General features: G+C 44.6%; 1 protein-coding gene across 3 annotated transcripts in view; it reads left to right on the top strand.

The window, feature by feature from the left end:
• Positions 1 to 4,809: 4,809 nt before the first annotated feature.
• The window catches only part of TMCC1 (transmembrane and coiled-coil domain family 1), a 67,168-nt gene continuing 51,394 nt past the window's right edge, over positions 4,810 to 20,583 (top strand). Inside the window, exons 1-4 of one of the 3 annotated variants that reach the window (XM_033071375.1) lie at positions 4,810 to 4,862; positions 8,282 to 8,529; positions 14,630 to 14,686; positions 17,790 to 18,034. In XM_033071375.1, coding sequence (XP_032927266.1) covers positions 17,831 to 18,034 — 204 coding nt within the window. In that variant the 5' untranslated portion in view covers positions 4,810 to 4,862; positions 8,282 to 8,529; positions 14,630 to 14,686; positions 17,790 to 17,830. Of the gene's footprint in view, positions 4,863 to 8,281; positions 8,530 to 14,629; positions 14,687 to 17,082; positions 18,035 to 20,583 lie in introns of those variants that run through there. The other 2 variants (XM_033071380.1, XM_042779693.1) reach the window with 2 other exon arrangements.

Here is a 20,583-nt window from a genome sequence, read left to right on the forward strand (position 1 = left end):
CAGAGTCAAGACTGGTGGTCTGGACTTGGTAGACCTGGTCACAGCCTCTGGGCCTCTCCTGTTGATCCTGCTCAGGTGGTAGGGGAGGCCTGGCCTTTGGAGGCCTCTGCCTTGCTATGGTGTGCTATGGTGTTCAGCTCTTGGCTCTCCATGCTTTATTGAGTAGCCAGGCCTTGCTGTGCCCTTTTTTTACCCTTTCTCTTCTTCTCCCATTGTAAAACATGCAGCTTAGGGATGGGAAGAAATCTGAGCAGTCAGACAATTCTAAAGATGGAGTTGCAAAACAGAATAGTGCTGTGTTGCCTGCTTACCCAGAGTTAGATGTGTGAATCTTAAATAATTTCTGAATATTTCTGACAGGCAAGGCTGGTTGCATGTTTGTTATATAGAAGCCTTGGTCATTCAAAAATCGCCAAAAAAGAGTATGAGTTTTCTGTGGGGCTTCTTAAGTTTCTCAGGGATGTGGTTTCTTCTTTTTATACTACTTTGGTGATACAAATCCCATCTTGTTCAGATGTAGTTATAGAGAAACCAACCACATGTGCTGTAAGTTCCTGTAAGATCTAGTATAACTGTACCTCATGAAAACTTTTAAGTGCTGATGCCTCCCACCAACTTCAGTGGTTTTAGCCCACTTACACACCTGGAGAGTAAGAAGTGTTTGTATTTGATTTAGAAGTGTAAACATGTAAGCTGGTAATGGTATTGCAGTAAAAAGCTTTATACAAAGTATAACTAAAATTTTAAAATGCACTCTCTTAGTCCTCTTCACCTGAAAGCAAAGGTGCATTCTTAGATCGTAGTTGGGAGCCTTCAAGACACAGGCCACAATAAGTTTTTGTTCTGAGGGAAGGATGTCAGATGGGAATTCATTCTCTTAGCTGCATTATAAGTCAACAGTCTTCCTGTGGTTGTAAAGTACCTTTACTGTACTCAGAGAAAAAATTTTAAGGGATGTTTTAAAATAATTGCATGTGAATTTCTAGCATATTATTTACCTGCAAGTCAAGAACTGAGCTTGGCCTAACACATTCCCATACTTTGTTCTTATGATGTGATTTTACTCCACACTGGTTAATTAATTGTAATATGTCAAGGGTAATTTTTGGTTAAGGCACTCGGATTGAACTACATAATATTGCATAGCCTTTTTGCAGCAGTCTGAATAGAAGACAGTTAAGGGCTCTAAAATATGGTGCATCTGTAGATGCTGTAAACTGACCAAGGTTCAAAGTGGGATGCACATCTTTTAAAATCTGTAGAATATTATTTTAATCCTGGATTTAAATATTCCAAATTCAGATGTTGTCATGCAGATCTGAAGTGACCTGAATTCATCATAAAGTCCAGTATCAGTTGTTCACCTTGGGCTATCCCTCAGTTCCCCAAAAGGCACAAGTGCATAATGCAGTTCTTCAGCCAGTCTTACTCCTTTGTTCTCTCTCATATACATAGTTAAAATGGAAGACAGGGGAAAAGTGGAAAACAAAGACTTCCTGCATTCTTGCATTCCTTTTACCAGCCTGATCTGTGCTTCTAGGCAGACTGAATATTCAGGTCACACAGTACTGCCAAAGCTGAGCTTACCCCAGCAGTCTGTTGAAAATGGAGAGAACATGCTCAGTACAAGTCTGTCCTTCACAGTCTGTTCCCTGAACCAGCTCATTTGGCCTGAATAACTCCAAGGCCTTCAGTTTCTACATTTCATTTGTATCCCAGCATTTTTGTGGACAGAAAGTTCTTAGGTATTTCAACTGCAGTTTGCAAAGAACTTTGTAAGGAAAAAGTGCAGGATGTGTTTGTGAATTTATAATAGTCAAGTTCAATTATTGACTTCTAACTGACGTGAATCTCTGTTTCCCAAATCCGGCTTAGCACTAAATTGGTTTGAATAAAACCCCACTTTTACTACACCCCCGTAATCTTTGTAATTCGGTGTTACAAGCTTAGCTCCTTGTATAACCCCTATATGGACATGTAGTGTGAGGCAGGACACACACACAGATGGCAAGAGCAGCTGCTGACAGGAGTGTGCAAACAGGCAGTGAAGCTCTTGTGGTCCCTCCAAGGATGAACACAGTCACTCTGAGTGATGTAGTGCTGTTAGGTACTTTTAGAGGGGTTCAGACTAATGAGAAGTGTGCTAACATTTGATTAATTGTCAGTGGTGATGATGTAGGCAGTATGAACTCTCAGAAACAGCAGCAGGAGTAGTGCCTGCCCACTCCTTTCCATGGTAGAGGGATGCCGCTTGACTACCCAGTCTGAGACACATGCTATGATTTATTTCACCAGTAGATCCAGCCCATGTGGGATCCTGAAACCTCTGCTATGATGCAGTAGTGCTATATGCCTTCCCCACTTGTCTAACAGTGACATGCTACCAAAGGTTTCAGTAGTTTCCCACTTCCTCGGTTCAGGCATCCTTCCCTTTTTTTTTAACTGAAGGATTAAACCATTCATTTCTCTCTTGATTCTCCGACAGGAGATCAACTAAGTCTGAGTTTTGAGGTTTTCTACAGAAAATAATACTTCTGTCGAGTTAAAGTGCAGGTTACGGGTCAGTAGTAAACAGCAGAGGGCCAGTATAAAAGTCTATCTCGGACAATGGATATGAAACGGATGTTTCAGCCCTAATGTGAGTGTGCCCTGTCCCTGGAGCTATCGGCATGTGCGGTTTGCCCGAGTGTGTATCCATAACACCTACTACCGGTCCCAGCTCAGTCCCTGCCCAGTCCCAGCCCGGTCCCCGCTCGGTCCCGGATCAGTCCCAGCTCAGTCCCATCTCGGTCCCAGCTCGGTCCCAGCCCAGTCCCAGCCCGGTCCCAGCCCAGTCCCAGCCCGGTCCCCGCTCGGTCCCGGATCAGTCCCAGCTCAGTCCCAGCTCAGTCCCAGCTCGGTCCCATCTCGGTCCCAGCCCAGTCCCATCTCGGTCCCAGCTCGGTCCCAGCCCAGTCCCAGCCCGGTCCCCGCTCGGTCCCGGATCAGTCCCAGCTCAGTCCCATCTCGGTCCCATCTCGGTCCCATCTCGGTCCCAGCCCAGTCCCAGCCCGGTCCCCGCTCGGTCCCGGATCAGTCCCATCTCGGTCCCATCTCGGTCCCAGCTCGGTCCCAGCCCGGTCCCCGCTCGGTCCCGGATCAGTCCCAGCTCCTCTCAGCTGGCTGGGGCGCTGCTGCCCCCTGCCGGAAGGTGCCGCCACGGCGGGGCCGATCGTGCCGGCCGCGGGGCTCCCTCCGCCCGGGGTGGACCCGTGCCCAGCCCTGCCCCGTGTGCAGCCTATGCGAGCGCAGCCGACACGCGTGTGACACGTCTGCCCTCGGGTCTGACTGCTGGGCACTCCCTGAGGTTACGCAGTGCGAGGAGCGGGTGCCCGTAGGCAGCGCTGTGTTCCACGCAGAGCTGTAGGTGCCCATCGGCAGTTGCGGGGTGCACGGGCCGCTGAAGTGGGACCCAGTGAGCCCAGGCGCTGTGAGGTGCCACCAGTGCTGGATGGAAGAAGGAGACTGCATACAGTTGGTTTACGCTCACATTCCGTGCAGTAGCTGTACCTTAACAAGGGGAAAAGCTGTCCAGGGTTTCACTCCTGCACAGCACTGGGAATCCATGGCAGTCCAGGCACAGAACAAAGATACGTGGCTGGTGTACACAGAGAAGTTGTGCAGATCAGCCCAGGTTGATGGGCTGATGTTGACCATTAGGCTGGGCTGGACCTGTGCCCTCTGAGCCTCGGGTGCCCTGTACCTGGACACTTCAGAAAGGTGTTTTTAATACAGCACCTCCATCTGTAGTGGGGATTGATCACATTTAGTTAGCTCAAGAGCAATTATATAAGGCTGACTTTCTTAAAAATGCCACTGGAAAAGACAAAATTTTTATTACTATTTGCATTAATTGCTTTTCTTTTATTAACTTCTTTGGCTGCATTGCAGCAGTTACAAGAGACAGAGTATCTTGAAAATGGAAGTGTATTTTTCATTATATTATTGCTTTACACCATTATCTACAGAGTAAAGCGCATCCATCAAATTAAAATAAGCAGTAATTTCATTGAAAGCTCCCTAGAATTTCTGGACCATGAGAGGAAAGCTACAGCAATTTAGTCACAGGAGCCAGAAAATCAAATGACAGCCCCTTTAATACTCAGCTGGGAATATGCTATTGATCTGAGATACCTGAGGCTGGATTGTCTGGTGTGGTAAAAATGCATGAATTTTACCTTTTAAGGGCATTTCAAGCCATAGTAACCATTCAGGCCAACCATGGCATGACTGTCCTTTCCTGCTCCTTTGGCACAAAGGTCAAGCCAAGGGTGTTTCGCAGCGGGTGTTTCCCTGCTCTTTGGAAGGCTGTGCTTCAGTCAGGGCTGGGGGCGCCAGGACTCACCTGTGCGGTGGTGTCGGGGTCTCGAGGCGAGCCACACAAGGGCTGCGCCTCAAGGGGCCAGGCTCAGCGGGAAGGGGCTTCGGGAGACGGAACAGGTGACTAGAGAAAAACCGTGTCTAGAATTGCGAGGAGCCCGCCGCCACTGCAGCACAGAGACCGAGAGCCACCCCGAGTGCCGCCCGCGGGACCGGGCAGGACCGGGCAGGACCGGGCAGGGCAGGGCAGGGCAGGGCAGGGCAGAGGCCCCGCGGAACGGGAACGGGAACGCGAACGGGCGCCACACCGCCCCGCCCGCACGTGACCGGGGCAGCGCGGCCGGGCGCCACCGCGCAGGCGCAGTGGGGGCGTGCCCTCTCGCAGGGCCCCTACCCCCGTGCGTGACGCCACCGCGCGCGCCCGGCCCCACCCCTCCCGCGACGTCACGCGGCCGGGCCGGGCGGTGGCGGCGCGCGGGGATGGAGCGGCCGCCGCTCGGCCGGTGAGTGACCGACGTACCGCGAGATCGGGAACGGAGAGTGAACGGGATCGGGAACAGGGCGGGAGAACACCGGGAACCGCGGGACGGGGCGAGGGGACCCCGCCGGACCGGCCCCGCGTGCGCCCATCACGAGCGCCTCATCCGCCCCCAGAGCCGCCGCAGGGCCGCGCTCTCTCTCGCCGCCCCCGCTTCTGCAGCCGGTTTAGGTCCCTCCGGCCGAGTCGCGGCCCCGCCGGCCCGCTCGCCTCGTTCCGGGCCGTCGTCCGGGGCGCAGGGCCCGGCGGCGGCGAGCGGCGCCTGCCGAGCCGCCCCTGCGGCGGCCCCCGCGATCGGCCCGGTCCCCGCAGCGCCCCCGGCTCCTCCCGGGGCGGCCCCACGCGCGTGTGGCCGCTGCTGGAGGCTCGCGAGGCACGGCCGCGGCCCTGCGCTGGTTTGGGGGGACTGAGGCGTGTTCGCTTTCGCTTCACCGATTCCTGCTCGCCTTGGCTGTCTTGGCTGATGAGATTGTTAAGACACGAATTATTTCATGGCGATCTCAGAATTCGCCGGCTTAAAAGCAGTCTGTCAGTGACACGCCTTTAAAATAAAGAACTTAAAGTGTAAAGCAGCAGCAGCTTCGAAGCTTTACGAGTGCCAAAATTCACGAGACTCGGAGCTGACACTGTGACTTGTGTGCACACAGAAGTGTGTGACACAGAAGTACCTGGTGTGCATTAGTGGGTGGAGGCATCACTTTCACTAAAAAACTCTATCAGCAGGGAAACTTAATGAGGTTTTCTTGGTGGATAGGAGGTGTAAAGATCTGAACTGAAGGTACAAAGATCTGAGTGGAAGGCTAGGGGAGGAGGAGAAAGAAGAGGGTAATGTAACTCCCACTGCATCAGTAAACAGTGTCCATCATCCAAAAACCTTAAAATCAGGTGTATCTGCAGGCTGGAAGCCCTTAGTAACAGTCCAGGCTTCTGGTGTGGTCACTGAAGTAGTGATGTCTTGACCTCAGCCAGTGCCAGTGAGTTCTCCTCAGCCTGGGGAGCGAGTGCTGCTGTCCCTGATGCTCACCACTGACTCTGTCTTAATCAAGATTAACATGTGGCAGGTGGCTCCATGTTTGATCACGATCCTTCTCTTAGGGTAAATTCTTTGTCCATCTAGAAGTGTCTAGAGGCAAGGAAGGCCCAGTGAGTAGGTGTACTCACTGGAAGGGCTGTTTCTGTCTTGGTGCCAGGAGAGACTCTTCCTTCTCTTGTCTGGAGACAGTGGGGCTCCCCAGCTTGCAGGACTTGCGCAGGACTCAGCAACTCTGCAGCCACACAGTGTTGTGGCAGCATATGGACAAGTTTGTTGGAGCTCTGTATCCACTGTGTCCAGTTCTGCTGCCTGATAAACCCACCCAGCTGGTCTGGAAGCTCTCCAATATATGGAAGCAAACTGAAAACAGAGGAAGATCTACTTTGTGTGGAATTTGCTGTAAAAAGAAATTGGAACTTCAGGTTCCATGGAGTTTGGGGTTTTTGTATCCTTTTTTTTTTCGGGGAGTCTCCCCCAAAAGTTGCTGAGTTTGGTTTTCTAAGCAGTTCTGTGTCATGGTTTGGGCTGTCTCACATCTAATTTAATCATAGCTGAAGTTCCTGTAATTAAAACCTAAGTCTAATTCAGATACAAAATAGAAATCACTGCAAGTCTACAGATTTTGTTTCTGTGTGTTTAGAGAGGTGCATTCTGCAGGAAATGAGTTGTATCTAGCAAGTAGCTCCTCCACTGCTTGGCTGAATGGCTTGTGCCTGACTGAACTGGCTACTGTGGCTGCTCTGGAGTCAGGCAAACCTTGTGTTAGTGTTTCCTGTGGTCTTTCTGAGAATTGTTTTTGAACCATTCAAAAATATTTGGTGTGATAATATCTTGGGCTTCGTTTCTAGGAATTTTTGCTTAGAGCTCTAGGGGAGGAGTCTTCCCTCTCTGTTGGCTTCCCCAGCACATTTACTGGTGTGGCATGTTCTCTTCAGGTGATTCTGTAGTGTCTGCCAGTGAGAGCTGGACTTTGGCACCTGGATTTACAAGTGCAAGGTGTTTCTCAGGTGAGCTAGCCGGTTGGCAGCCTCTTGGTAGACCTGGAGTCTCCTCACCCCGCAAATACAGGGAATGGTTTTTGCTGTGCCTGTCCTCTAAGGCATGCTGAATGCTGCTCCGCACAGAGGTCGTGCGCTCTCCATGAGGGCTGGAACTCACAGGGACTTATGTTACCTCTCTGGGCCAGGAACAGGGTGGTGTCTCAATAGCAAGACTTGTTTAGGTAGTTTGTCAGCAATGAGTCGTGGGTGACATCCAGAGGTCCCTTCCAAGGTCAGCAAATCTGTGAACTTGGCACAGTGTTTCCTAGAGGATAAACCAGTGTCTCTGGGAAGAGTGAAGATGGCTGAAATGGAACATGCAGGTGGCAGGCTAGACATATGTTGTCTGCACATACTTCTAGAAACTAAGTATTCTGTTATGATTAAACACTTAAAATACTTAACTCCCTTAAGCAGTTGAGACCCTGGATATTGTCACAGTGCAATGAGCTGATTCTTTGTGCTTGAATTTAATCTCCAAATTCTCAAAATTTTTCTTCCAGCCAAATGTGTTAAGGAAATAGGAAAGAGGCAATTGTGTGAAGTTAAATAATTTTTGTAAAACATAATGTCTTTGTTCTTTCAGAAGCATTTTATGGTAATGCAGATCTAGTTGACCCTTTTTATTTATTGAGAAGAATCCTACTCATGTATCACAAATACAAAACACTTCTATCAAAATAAGATTGAGAACTTTGATTTGGAAGCTAGATCTGACACACCATGTGAAATGCAAACACAGAACAGAAGGTCTCTGCCACAAAAAAGTTTATGTTCTACTAACTTAAATCCAAACCTGAGAAGTTCAGAAGTTTGCCAACACTGCTGAACATTTATGCCATGCAGGTACCCCCGAGTATGTGCTTTATGTGCATGCTGTGTTGGGGCTTCCATCATGCCCTGTGTTGGTCCTCGTTTTGGACAGTAGCTTAGTTCTTTGGTCTGACACTGGTCACACAAGCACTCCTGAGGGAAAATACCCAGTGAACGCCAAGGTGTTTGGTGAGCTGGGAAGATTTGTCTGAATCAGGGCAATCTGTGATGTGGTATAGTGTTGAATGTTCTGATATGATCAAACATTACTTGGATGTTTGGAGGATTTCCCTCCTTGAGATAATTTATTAGTTTAAAGTAGGCAGAATATGAGGTAACTTCAGAGGCTGCTTCTGATTTTAAATACATCAAAACTAGCAGAAACCTAGTATTTAAAATGAGTTAATTCTTTTCTCTGAAGGGGACTGAATATGTGTGCTGTTTTATTGTTTATCAAGTATTAATCATGTTTCTTATTATTCTTGTTATTTTTGGCAGGTCTTTCTCCTCTACAAAGAAGCTTTGTTGCCAAGATTTACTCTGAAAACTACCTACAGTACTGACTGCAGATGTCTGCAAATGTAGAAGCTGATAAATCATATCTTCTTCCCTCCTCTGACTTTCCTGTTTCCTGTGGAATTTATATTTCTAAATTTTTTTAAAAGTTAGACTTTTGTTGATGACTTTTGGATTACAACTGTGAGCATATCTATGCAAAGAGATGAACTACCCTGAGCACTTTTGAGGTATGTATGTGTGCTATGACTATCGAAAGGAAAGGCCATCTGATTAGGGCAAAGAGAGCTCTAGTTGTATGTGTTCTCAGTTTAGGCTGATGTGCACCATTTTGCATGCTTTTAGCAGTAGATTATGCATGTACACAGTGAGGCTGTAGGAGCACCAGAATACCCAGTTGGCATTGTATGGAGGGTGACCTTGGTTGAACTTGCTGTGGGAGTACTCAAAAGATTGTCTTGAGAAAAGCTGTATTGACTGCTCACCCGTTCAGTTCCTAAATACCACCACAGTCTGCAGAAATTTCCTTCTTTGAAGTATGTGACAGACATGTAGTAGTCTTGAAAATGTGCCTGGGAGGCCATGGTGGTTGCTCTATTTGCTTAGATAAAGCACTCACATAAAGTTACAGAATACTTGCCTTGAACTGGGAGGCATCTGGAGTGAAGGTTAGGAAAGAGGGATATTTTGCTTGTGTTCCTGTGCGCAGGTGCTGGCACAGTGGTGTCTGCTCCCAGAAAGGAGCAGTCTTGTTAGACAATATGCCTGTGATGTACAAGAGCAGCAGAGCTGGATGGGATATGCCTTGTTGCTGTGCAGGTTTATCAGGTAACAAGAGATGGGCAACCTTGACTGTTTACCCAGCATACAAGTCACCAGCATGCACAGTTTTATTTTCCTGGAGGCTTTTAGCTGTCTATACATATTCTGAACCTGGAATGAGGAATCTGGCTAACTGCCTCTGTCTGGGCTTAGAGGAGGCCAGTGTGCACTGATAACATCTGTTCCTTCTGTAAACTAGCTGGCCATGATTATCCCTTCCTTGATGTAGTTGCCAAGTTCCAGGTGTTGGTGGTCTTGTCAGTTAATGGTGGGCTACAGTGAAAGGCAGCTGAACACACACCTCTCTGGCTTTCAGAAAAGACATTGATTAGTGGGTTTTGTTAAAAAAGGAAAGCTAATTGTGCTGAAGGTAGCTACCTGACTGAATCATTCATCATGCCACATTGCTGTACAGGGTGTATTTAGCAGACAACACACGTGCTTTTGTTGATAAGCTCCAGTGATTCAGGCTAAGGTGAGACTGGAGGGACCGACCTACCTCACTGTCTGGCTTAAAACAGCCTGATGATGTTCCTGTAACAGGAAGGTAGAATGGCTATGAACTGTGATGGGCAGTGAAGTGCTCTGGTTGGGAAGGGAATCCCTTATATGTGCTGAAGGAATTCCTCCATTGTTCACCTGCAAGGTGATGGAAGATGGGAAGTTGATAGACCTGATGATTGTGTTGCCACTCAGAGGCACCCGGATAGGATTGAGGAATAGGCAGGCAGGAGCCTCACGAGGTTCAACAAAGAGAAACAGGAAGCTCTGCACCTGGGAAGGATCCACCACATGTAGCTGTTCTGTAGCCACCCATATACCTGTACTGGGGGCTAGCTCTGCAGCTAGCCAACGGGTATTCTGGTGGAAACCCAAGTTGCCCAACAGCTCTGTAATGTGGGTCTTGGTTTTGACTCTGATTATAAGCCTGCACCTTCTCAGTGGTAGGTGAAATTCAGCCTTATTTCAAATAAGTCTACTCTCTTTTTGTGCTGCTTTGGGTAAAGATTTGTGGGTTTTTTATGTGGACTCTGCCATGAATGTGGGAGGAAACACTCTGGTTTTGGCTGAGGTTTTAAATGCATGACTACTTGATTCCCATTGGCAACAAAATAGTCAAGCCCAATTTCTTTATACCAAATTACTGTCTCTATGCAGCTGGATGTGGAGGTGGATATTGAAGAGCAGCATATTTGTGAGTGGCTGCTTTGCTGTGTTTGTGCAGTTTGTGTATGTGTGTGTGTGTCTCTGAAATGCATAATAAGATCTAATAGAAGAAAAGGACCATAGATGTATGCATCAGTATTTTTATTGCAGAAGTCAAATAAGTCTGCAAAGAAAGGAATTCACAAGTCCATGTGGTAGCAGCCTGTTCCAAGTGGTGTTGCTCTGAGGGGATAGGGATTTGTGGCTGTGATGGACTGGCTTCTTGGCCCCTGAAAAGAGGCCTGGCAGCATGTCTGTGCTGCAGGGCGGGTGCCCGTGGTTCTGCCCACGCAGGGTCTGTGACATACACGGGCCAGGCTGGTGCTGTTCCTTCCTGTTTGGGTACATGGGAATGTGCTTACATTGTTCCATGTCTCAAGCCTTCCTGGAGCTGGGAGAAGCGGCTGTAATGAGTCAGGTCAAAGACACCTTATGCATGCCTCCTATTTCTGTAAACACTGGGAGCGGGTAAGGCGGTGTGGATGGGGAGTAGTCTCTTAGTGATAGGCCCTCCCAGCCTCCTGCAAGTGCTGACTGAAGGACTTCAAGCAGTGTTTGATGGACAACCTGAACATCTTGTTTGTAGTCCTGCAGGGAGGAATATGCTAATGCTTGATTAAGGCCACTACTGTTAAACTAAAACAATTTTTTAAGAGTTGCACTTAAATCAAAGCTCCCTAGACTAGCAGTCTAGAAGAAGGATCAGGAGGGAGAGATTTCTTCTGAAGAGCAGGGTGAAGCTGTCAGTGGTTGAGTAGCATACACCCACCGTCAGAGCTTTAGCAATGGCTGTTGACTTCTGGTTGGAATTTCTGTCTTGCCAGATTGGTGTCACGTTTTAAACAATATTGGTAGAAAGAGCTGGTTTTGAGTCATCAGATGAGTATTTTACCACTCTGTGCAAGGTTAGTTCTACTTTCTTCTTTCACGAGTCATTGTAAATATGATACTTTCCAAAATTCAGGGCTAAAAAGCACATGTTAAAATTACACATAGTGTGGGGTGTGGGTTGGTGGTAGATGATATCTTTCTTTACAAGCCTGCTAATTTAACTTGTTCTAACCTCCTTACAACTACAAGCCTTGAATAAACCTTTCTTTTAGAACTAGAGTTGCTAAAAGCTTCTCTGCTGGCATTATCAGAGATAATTCTGCTAGAACTTAAAATGAGAAGCCATCTCTTTTTTTCGTGGTATTACTAGCTTGCTTAGAAGTTTCTCTTTATACCAGAAATAGCTGTAGTATAGCCTTTTGTCTTTCCTTGGAAGTGGAATGAAAATACCTGTATTTCCACTTTGTGGTTCTCTTGTTCCTGACGTTTGAGTCAGCTTTGACACACAGAAAGTGGCAGTGTCTCTTGGCAGAAAGGCAGTGAGGAGATAAGAACAGCTTTGATCTCTCCCCTCCATGCCTTCCTCTCCTGAAAAGATCCTGCCAAAATTCTTGCCATGGCCTAGTATTGTTGCATTTTTCCAGAGACTAAAGAACCAGAGCCAGATACTGTGAATGTTAATAGGAAAAGTCAACTGTAGGAGTGCAGCTGACCAGAAAAATATTTGAGATGCTTCAAAGAATTAAACCTATTCTTTTCTTTGTGGAAGATCCACTGTTTTGATGCTTAACACTTCTTCAGGCTTTACCTTTATGGAAGGTAGTTTCTCTGTTTGCAAAATGCAGTATTTGAACTGTGGAAGTGAAATCACTTGTATTCTGATGAGTCCTTGCTGAAGCTCTCATGAGTCCCTGTTTCTGCAGCTGTTGTGGCCATAGTGTCAGATAGGAGGTTTTTTGATGACACCATTTTGGAATAATTGTGTACCCTTTCTGTCTACTTCCTCTCTTTAACGTTATCCTAAAGTTATTGTAACTAGGTCTGTGGTCAGATTTGTCCTTCAATCCTGTCTTACTTCAAACAAGAGTTGTTTTTGTATTGGTTCATATCACAGCCCTGGAAATATCTGTGCTTACGAAAGCTAAAATGAGATGCCGTGGTGTGGTTCTGAAAATGAGCCCAGGGGACAAAAGAGGTTGGAAATTCCTTAAATTGCTATTTCTGTTGTACTTCTTATATTGTAAAAGGCCAGCTTCAGATCCCTGCTTGGATTGTGGCTGGAGATGTCCCTTAGGTGTTCTTCAGTGAGGCCCTGAGTTCAGAGCATGCACTTGACTGATTTGTAGAACATGTAAATATGGGTGCAGCATTTTTCCCTTTTGCAAAAAGTAGAGATGTTTTTGAGGTAATGCTGCTATTTGGTGTAGCTTCAATTTGCTTTTTAGGAGGAGTAGGTGAGGATGTCACTTTTCCGAAACAGGCCACTAAATTAGGTGGAAGTGTCAACTGTTGGCCCTCCTGTGGCAGACCACACAGTTTTGAATTACAGGTTTCTTCTTGAGCCTAGTAAAGCAGAGAATCTTTATAATAATTCATTGTCCAGTTAGTTTTTCTTCTAAAATCCCCGCAGACTGCATTTTTAGTGTTGTCTCCCAACTTTTAAGTATGTTCACAAAAAATGTCAAGAAAATGTATATGATGTATGTCATTGTCTATGTCAACTAATCAGAATACTGTGGTTAAATCCTTCTTTAACATTCATTTAGCTTTCTTGAAGCACTGGTTTTATTAATTCGATGGAAAATAACCTACATGTAGCCTTTTCCAGGAAAGAATATTTTTAAGTGGTTTGAGTAGGTTCAGTTATACTGCTTTACACTGTCCATAAATAAATTTGAAGCTAGCAGCAGGAGAAATCGTGGAAGTATAACATTAACCTTATAAGAGTAAATTTTAAGTTGGGTTTTCTGCTGTAAAAGTATAACATAGGCAGCTTCTTGATGTTTCTGTGGGGGATTTTTTCACCTGAAAACTAGGGAAGTAAGAGTAATTCAATGTAAGGTAGGAGCATTCCAAGGGTGAATTCACTAACTAATCACATGTTATGGGAGTATAAACCTAGAAATACTTTGTGTAGCTGAGGAATTCATCAAGGATGAAGCTCTGCTAAGCTGTAGAACCAGCAGCATTGCCCCACAGTCAGACTCCATGGTGAACCAGCTCTAGATGCAGCAGTGCAGTTGGGAAAGGTTCCTGATATTCTGATAAATGGACAGGTCATCAGCTATAGGAATACAGCTGAAGTGTTTTGCTTTGGTTTTCATGTGAGGTTTTAACATACTGCAAACCCGGAATGATTATGTATTGGTACCTCTGCATAGTTAGTAATTTTGGAGGAGTCTTTCTCCAAAAGACTTTACTTCATAGCTTTGATTCAAACAGTGTAACCACAGTTACTGAATGTTCAGAGCAGAGTGGAAAAGATGTCAGTAGCAATTAATTGGTTGTATTGCAAGGCAGCAAAACCATTTCTGAAAACCAGTCACTCAACTTTAAGCCACTTTGAGTTATTATTACTCAAATAAACATGGAAAATTGCCTCATCTTTGATGATGTTGTCTATGGTCCTTAGATGTGAGCTTTCTTCATATTCTAGCATCCCACTTCAGTGGATCTGAGTAACTCTTTCTTCCTCTCTTGCTGTCTTGGAGGTGGGAATCTAATGTGGAGTAAAACAGTCAAAATACCTGAGTTGTGCAGAGCTCTTGCAGTGTTCCTCTGAAGCACAGTGTACTCCCTGCTTTCAAGAACTGGTTGAATTAATTTTCGTCTTTGGCAAGTCTGGGTGACCTGACTGTGTTTCAGCTGGCTAGAGAAGTGCCATCACCATGTCTGCTCTCAGCTGTCCTCTTGTCATCTCCTAGCAAGCACCTGGCACTGGGTTGTTGGCTGAAGTGTCCAGGCAGGAGCTGCCAGGGGACAGCAGCTGCCTCCTGCCGTGAGCTGTGCCAGGTGCAGCTGTGTCCGAGTGCTCACAGCTTTTACTCCTGTAGGGTGAATGCCAGGTAAACAAGAGCCAGCTGTTTGACCTGTGCTGGAGGGTTGAATGACTAAATAGGAGAAGAAAATAAACTCTGTGTGGTGCAGACTGACCTTGCAGGCTGGAACCCTGGCATCTTCCTCTGCTTTCAGCATGTGATGGTGGCCATAAACCCCAAGAGAAAATGCTCCTTCACAAGAACTTCTTGATTAACTCTATAAGATTCAGTTTTAACTTCAGTCATATTTGCATCCTTTCCATTATTTGAAAGAGTTTAAAATAGGACCGCTTCCAGGGGCACTTCCATTTAAATGGAAAAAAAATTACAATTAAAAGATATTGAAAGTTGAAATCATGCTCTCACTTTGTTGTTTATATATATCTTTTCTCCCATTTCCAGAATTGTATCTCATACCCAATTTCTTTTGCAGTTCTGTGCAGTGGAGGGACTGCTGTGGGTCAGCCATGCTAAAGGGCAAATGATGGAGGCAAGTACAAGTTTATCCTTTCACTGTTATCTAGTGTTGATTTTGCCAGTTTTTCCTTTTGAACTGTTTCCCAGGGCTTGTAGGAAATAATTGCACAAATGAAGGACTGTTTTAGAATGTTCTGGGATGCAATAATTTTATAACATCTGTTCAGTTGGCTCTATATGGAATTGTGAATTTTGTTCCTGATCTAGTATACTCTGGTACAAATAAGAAATGTATGTTTTTGAACTTTATAGCATAAAGTATTGTTTCCTCCCACTAATAGATTATAAAGGTGGTTGTAAGTAGAGAAAACAAAAGCGAGCACAGAAATTGAATCCTAATGCAAATAAGTGTGCTAATTAATTCTGAAGATTCACAATTCTTCACACTTATGAGTATTTTTTCCCCAAAAAGTAGATACTAGAACAAATTAGCTGTTGTAAGGATCTTCATACCAGATGTGTAATTTGCAAAGCTTGTTCCAGGCTCACAACAGACTCATCCTGTGGAGATAGAAATAGGAGATGATTACAAAACTCCCATTAGGAGCTTCTCAGAGGCCATATAGTTTCAGAAATCTGTCTCAGAATACAGAGGGTGGCCGTGCCGTGTTTGTAAGTTCACTGTGGGCTGGTTTGTTTCAGGTTTGGTTTGTAAATTGCCATAGGGTTAATTTTTAGTAGGGTAATTTTTTCTAGCAGATAATTCATGGAACTTCAGTTAGACTGAAGTGGTGTTCTTTAAGACGAACAGCATTACCAGTGATAATGTGGATAGAGAGCGTGCAGGAGATCAAAGAGATCCTGGCTAGAGTGTATACTGGTCATCTTGGATAAGAACTGCAGTTCTTCAGTGAGTTCTGACTGAAAAATAAATGCCAATTGAATTAGCTAAAATGAAAAAGGCAGTTATGGGTCAGCTGTCAGCTTTGTATTTTACACACCAAATAGTTTTGGGACTCTTGCTTTTTTAGATGGTGAGTTTTGTTCACTGAACCATTTGGTCTGTTGGTTAAAAATGAGCATCTAGTTTTGTGATTTTTTTTTGTCCCAAAATATAAATTGAGTGGAGACTTGTAGGCTAACTTGCTGCAAAACCCATTACCTGAGGGGGGAAAAAAATGATTAAGAAAGAGCAAGCTGAAAAGTCAAAGCATACTACTAGACATAAAGGCACTTAATTTAAGAAAGTGTTAAGTGTGTAAGTATGTTGTTGGCACATCTTTTTTTCTTCTGCCACACAATTGCTGCATGAATGTGGGTAAATATATTTTATTCCTTTACATTTAATGTGTTAATGATTAAACTGGCCAGTATATTTAGACTCAATTCTTACAGCATCTTCAAAGTACTGAGATAAAATCCTGCATGATTCCAGTGTTCTGCTTTCTGTAAGTTCTGAGTTTCTTCTTGCCTCCAATTAATAGCAGTGACACTTGAAGAAAAAGAAAGAGGCAGCTCTTCTGATATTTTTGGATGGCTATTTGGAAAGCATTTTGGAATGTCTGTTTAACCCATTGTGTTAGGCTTCAGATGCACAAAATTGAGAGCACTCAAATTGTAAACTCAATACATTATGTTTCTGCAGCTGTTTTAGCATAGAAACGAGCACTCTCTCAAATATGTTGAGCTTCAAATAATTATTTTCTAAAGCACAAACTGCTTTCTGCCAAGATTGAGGTGGACCTCTCTGAGCTGGTTTCTATATTTATAGAAACCTAATCAAAATTTTCTTCTGCAGAAAACAATGGTCAACTTCTGAGCATGTGATCTCATGGTGCTGATGTAAAATTCTTTCAGTTACTGTGTCCTTCCTTCCTCCCTTCCTTCCCCATATCTTTGCTGACCTTCTCCTGTAGTTGTTGCTATACAAGTGCTCAGCTGCACTGTTGTGTAATCCTGTCCTGCCTGAGCCCAGGGAATGACTTGGGTTGAACTCTCCAAGAATCGCAGTTCCTGTGCCAGAGACTGAACTGCACATACCTGGTGCTGATCCCTTGCAGATTGGTTGCTTAATCTACTTTTCAAAAGGCATTCTTGTTTCCTCTGAGAGCTATGGACAAGAGTATGCCGATTGAAAGCATTTCACTTGGTTGTTCTTGCTTGAAGACAGTTTTTCAGATCTAGTTTCCAGGGTCATCAGTGGATGCTGGCTGTAATAAGCCATTTCTCACTATTTGGAAATTAATAATTCCTTTGGAAATGCTCTGGTTTTTTGCATGTATTAAATACTGTTAAGTTAGGGTCTTAGTATCAGATCTTTATGTTAAAGAGCAAAATTAATTCTGCCAAAGTGACTAACATGCTCTTCAGAAGTTTAACCTCATGTTCTGTTAAATGTTATTGTGGGCTCCTTCTTAATGAACAAAACCCCACTGGTTTTTCCTTGCTTCTCCCCATTTTGAACAGCTTTTTACCTTTCTTGCTTTCCTGCATCCTCTGTGCTGGGCTTCTCCCCCCAGGCAATGAGCGACTTGTCTCACACAAGCTTCAGCTTCTGCATACAGCCTAGATGCAACTAATGCCACATGGAGGGGTGCTCCAAGGACTGATGCATTTTATTTTGTTAATGGCATGTTTTGCGCATTGGATTTTTAACCCACACTTGCTGCATGGATGTATAATAATGACTACTCTTTTGTTTAACATTAGATAAGCATGAGATCACCGTGGCACAGCTGCATGTGTAGTCACTCTTGAAGCAATTACACACCTAATTGGCTGGCAATCTTGGCATTTTCAAAATAAACACAAGCCTTTTAAAGAAAGGGGACGTATTTATGTATGAATAGTCAAATAAACTTGTTGGGTGTCATCAATGGAGCCGTCTGGCACTGAACAGTTGTCTGATGACCCTGATCCTGGAGGCAAGTCCCAAGATCAAGAGACCAAAAAACAACATGAATCAGAGCAAAAGTTATCCAAAATAACGCATAATGCTTTGGAGAACATTAATGTCATTGGTCAAGGCTTGAAGCACCTGTTCCAGCATCAGCGCAGGAGGTCGTCTGTTTCTCCACATGATGTCCAGCAAGCTCAGGCTGAGCTGGAGCCTGACCTGGATTTGGAAAGCCAAAGCGTCTGTGCTGAAATTGATGGTGTCTCCACCCACCCCACAGCTCTGAACCGGGTGCTTCAACAGATCAGAGTGCCACCCAAAATGAAGAGAGGGACCAGCCTGCACAGCAGGTGGGGCAAGGGAGATGCCCCAAAAGGAAGCCCGCAGATCAACAGAAGATCTGCTCAGGATATTCAGTCGGGTCGGCCCAGATCATCATCCACTACAGATGCTCCCACAAACTTGTCTGTGATGGAGATTGCTTCTTCTATCTATGTAGGTGGAGAGGAGGCCACAGCAGCAGCAGTAAGTTACTCAGATTTACCTTTGATCTTTATCATCTCCTTGTATGTTTTCTTAAGACCTTTGAAATCTTGTTTTGAAAAGCAGGTTTCTTTCAGCAAATTCGAATGGTGCTGTGTTCAAAAGCTTCTTCAGTGGTGAAGCAAAGAGCTTAAAAGATGCAAGCATTAGTCATTTTCTCACATGGCAGGTGGCTGATTTTATATGTATTTGATCAGTGAAATGAGAGCTACTTTTGAAACATTAGGTTGTTTGGATGGCACACCACAGTCAAACAAGGAGTGATGGGCCGAGCAGCAGCCAGAGCAGTCCTCCTTAGCAACTGTTAGCTAGTTCATGCAACAAAACCTTCCATTTACCTAGATTGCTTTTGTAATTCCTCTCATTTTCTTGTGTATTTTATAAAAGCAAAGAATGCCAGTTTGAGTGAGTGGATGGTGCTGTTGGTCTTTTAGGCCTGTGAGAGGCTCTAGGAACATGGGCTGCAGCCTGTGCAGCTGTCCAGCCCCTCAGTGCTGGCTTGCCTGTATGTGGTTTAGATCAGTCTGACTGCTCTGCTGATGAGGGATCACTGCTGTCTCATTCAGCTTGTCCTGCCTGTGTGGGAAGAGCATCCACTGAAATGACAGTCTCTGTTCTGTGACTCGTTCTTGCAAAGTTGTGCATATCAGTTTATTGATGATATCAAGAAGTAGTGTTTGTCTTACCGTTGCTTCCCTTTCCCAGATCAATTTAGTTGAAGCACTCTTGGAGTTTGATGAGTTTTTTTGTTTGCTTTTGTAAAGACTGGCTTTCTGATTACAGTAATTTCACGATTACAAGCCGCACCGATTATAAGCCGCACTTCCGGGGTGTCAGCAACATTTCGTTTTTCCTTCATAAATAAGCCGCACCGGACTGTAAGCCGCACTTTCGTTCGCAGCAAGGATCCGCGTGCAGCTTTCACAAAGTTGCCAATTAGTAACAGAATCGCGGGATCGCAGAGTTTACTGGCTCGGCTCAGGGTCAGGAGGGCTTGGATTGGCCCCACTTTTCCCCTGCCAGGACCGGGCGGGCTCGGATCGGCCCCGCTTTTCCCCCGCTGGAGCTGGGCGGGCTCCAGCTCGGCTCGGGGCCGTGCGGGCTCACACATCCGGGTTAGCAAATTTCTGAACCTCGTCAATATATTAGCCGCACCTGATTATAAGCCGCTCTTCGGGTTTGGACCAAAATTTTAGTCAAAATGGTGCGGCTTATAATCGTGAAATTTTTTTTTTTTTTTTTTAATTAAAATTAATTTAATTCATTTTAGCTTGTTCAGGACTCTGGTTCATAGAGTCCTCTGAAAAACAGCCCCTAATAAGAAAGGGATCTATGAAGGCTGGATATACTTTTAGAAGTTGCTTCCTGTTGCAAGAAACATTGAAGGAGTCTACCTGGAGCTGCATTTGAAGTTTTTGCTTCTTGCCAACTGTTAAAACAACAGAGTAATAAAATAGTTGTGAAAAGCATGCACTCTAACTTTGTGGCACAAGAGTTGGAAGAGTTATTCAGTAGTTTAGTGCCACCTTCCAAAAATAGGGATCTCTATCCCCTCATGCCTCCAAGAGCCAAAAAGCTTAAGACTTCTGCAATATTGCTATGCAATCTGCATAACTTTGGGAGCTGTGAAAATCGCATGAGCTCCCCTTGACTAAATTTGCACAGGAAACACAAAGTGAAAATTGGAAAATATGATTTTTTTTTTTTTTTTTTCACAGAGAACGACAGAATGTTGTCTGATATTCCATGAAAAGCACTGTGTGTGTTTGCAATATTAACATGATATCTTGCTGTTATTTTAGTCTGAGACGTACAGTCTTGGCTATGGCATGTGTCTGTACATGCTAGGTTAAAAGTATGTTGATGCTACTCAAAGTTACAAATTAATGGGAGACTTAAATAATGTGCAGCAGCTTTTACTGATTTTTCAGTGTAGAGATGTAATGCATTTGTAAATCAGCTCCATGTAAATTTTAAACAACTAATATGATTATCACAGAGCTTCTTGGTTTGTGATTTGGTGAAATCAGTAAAGCATAATGCAGTCGTTTGGTAAATCGCCCTTATAACAGATGTCAGTGTTTTCATCAGAGAAGCCAGCTTAGCATTCAGGCTGCCACACTGCTGGAATTTATGATTATAAATTATTAGTGAGTTGTTAAGTTGCAAAAACTAACTCTTCATTCAACAGTTTTTATTAGAAAATTAGTTACAACACACTTCAAATGAGAATCAGTAGACAGAAAAAATCTGAAATCATTAGAGCAAACTTGAAGTATGATGTAAATTCAAACTTTAAACACTGTCTTTAAGTTATGAGGTATCTGAAGTTGTTCCATTTAATCCTAAATTCTCCTATTTTATTTAACTTCACTGAGGCTAGAGTACATTATGAAGCTTAAGAAATTGTTTGTTTGTAGTGTCTGGCACATGACTCTCAGTCATCAGGGTTGAGAGTCCTTTGGACCCCTGGTTCTACCAAGCCTGTATGGGTTGTCTCTACATCTAACTTTCACTTTGTTGTTGTTGTT

This window comes from Catharus ustulatus, chromosome 13, assembly GCF_009819885.2.
Source record: "Catharus ustulatus isolate bCatUst1 chromosome 13, bCatUst1.pri.v2, whole genome shotgun sequence".
Lineage (NCBI taxonomy): Eukaryota > Metazoa > Chordata > Aves > Passeriformes > Turdidae > Catharus > Catharus ustulatus.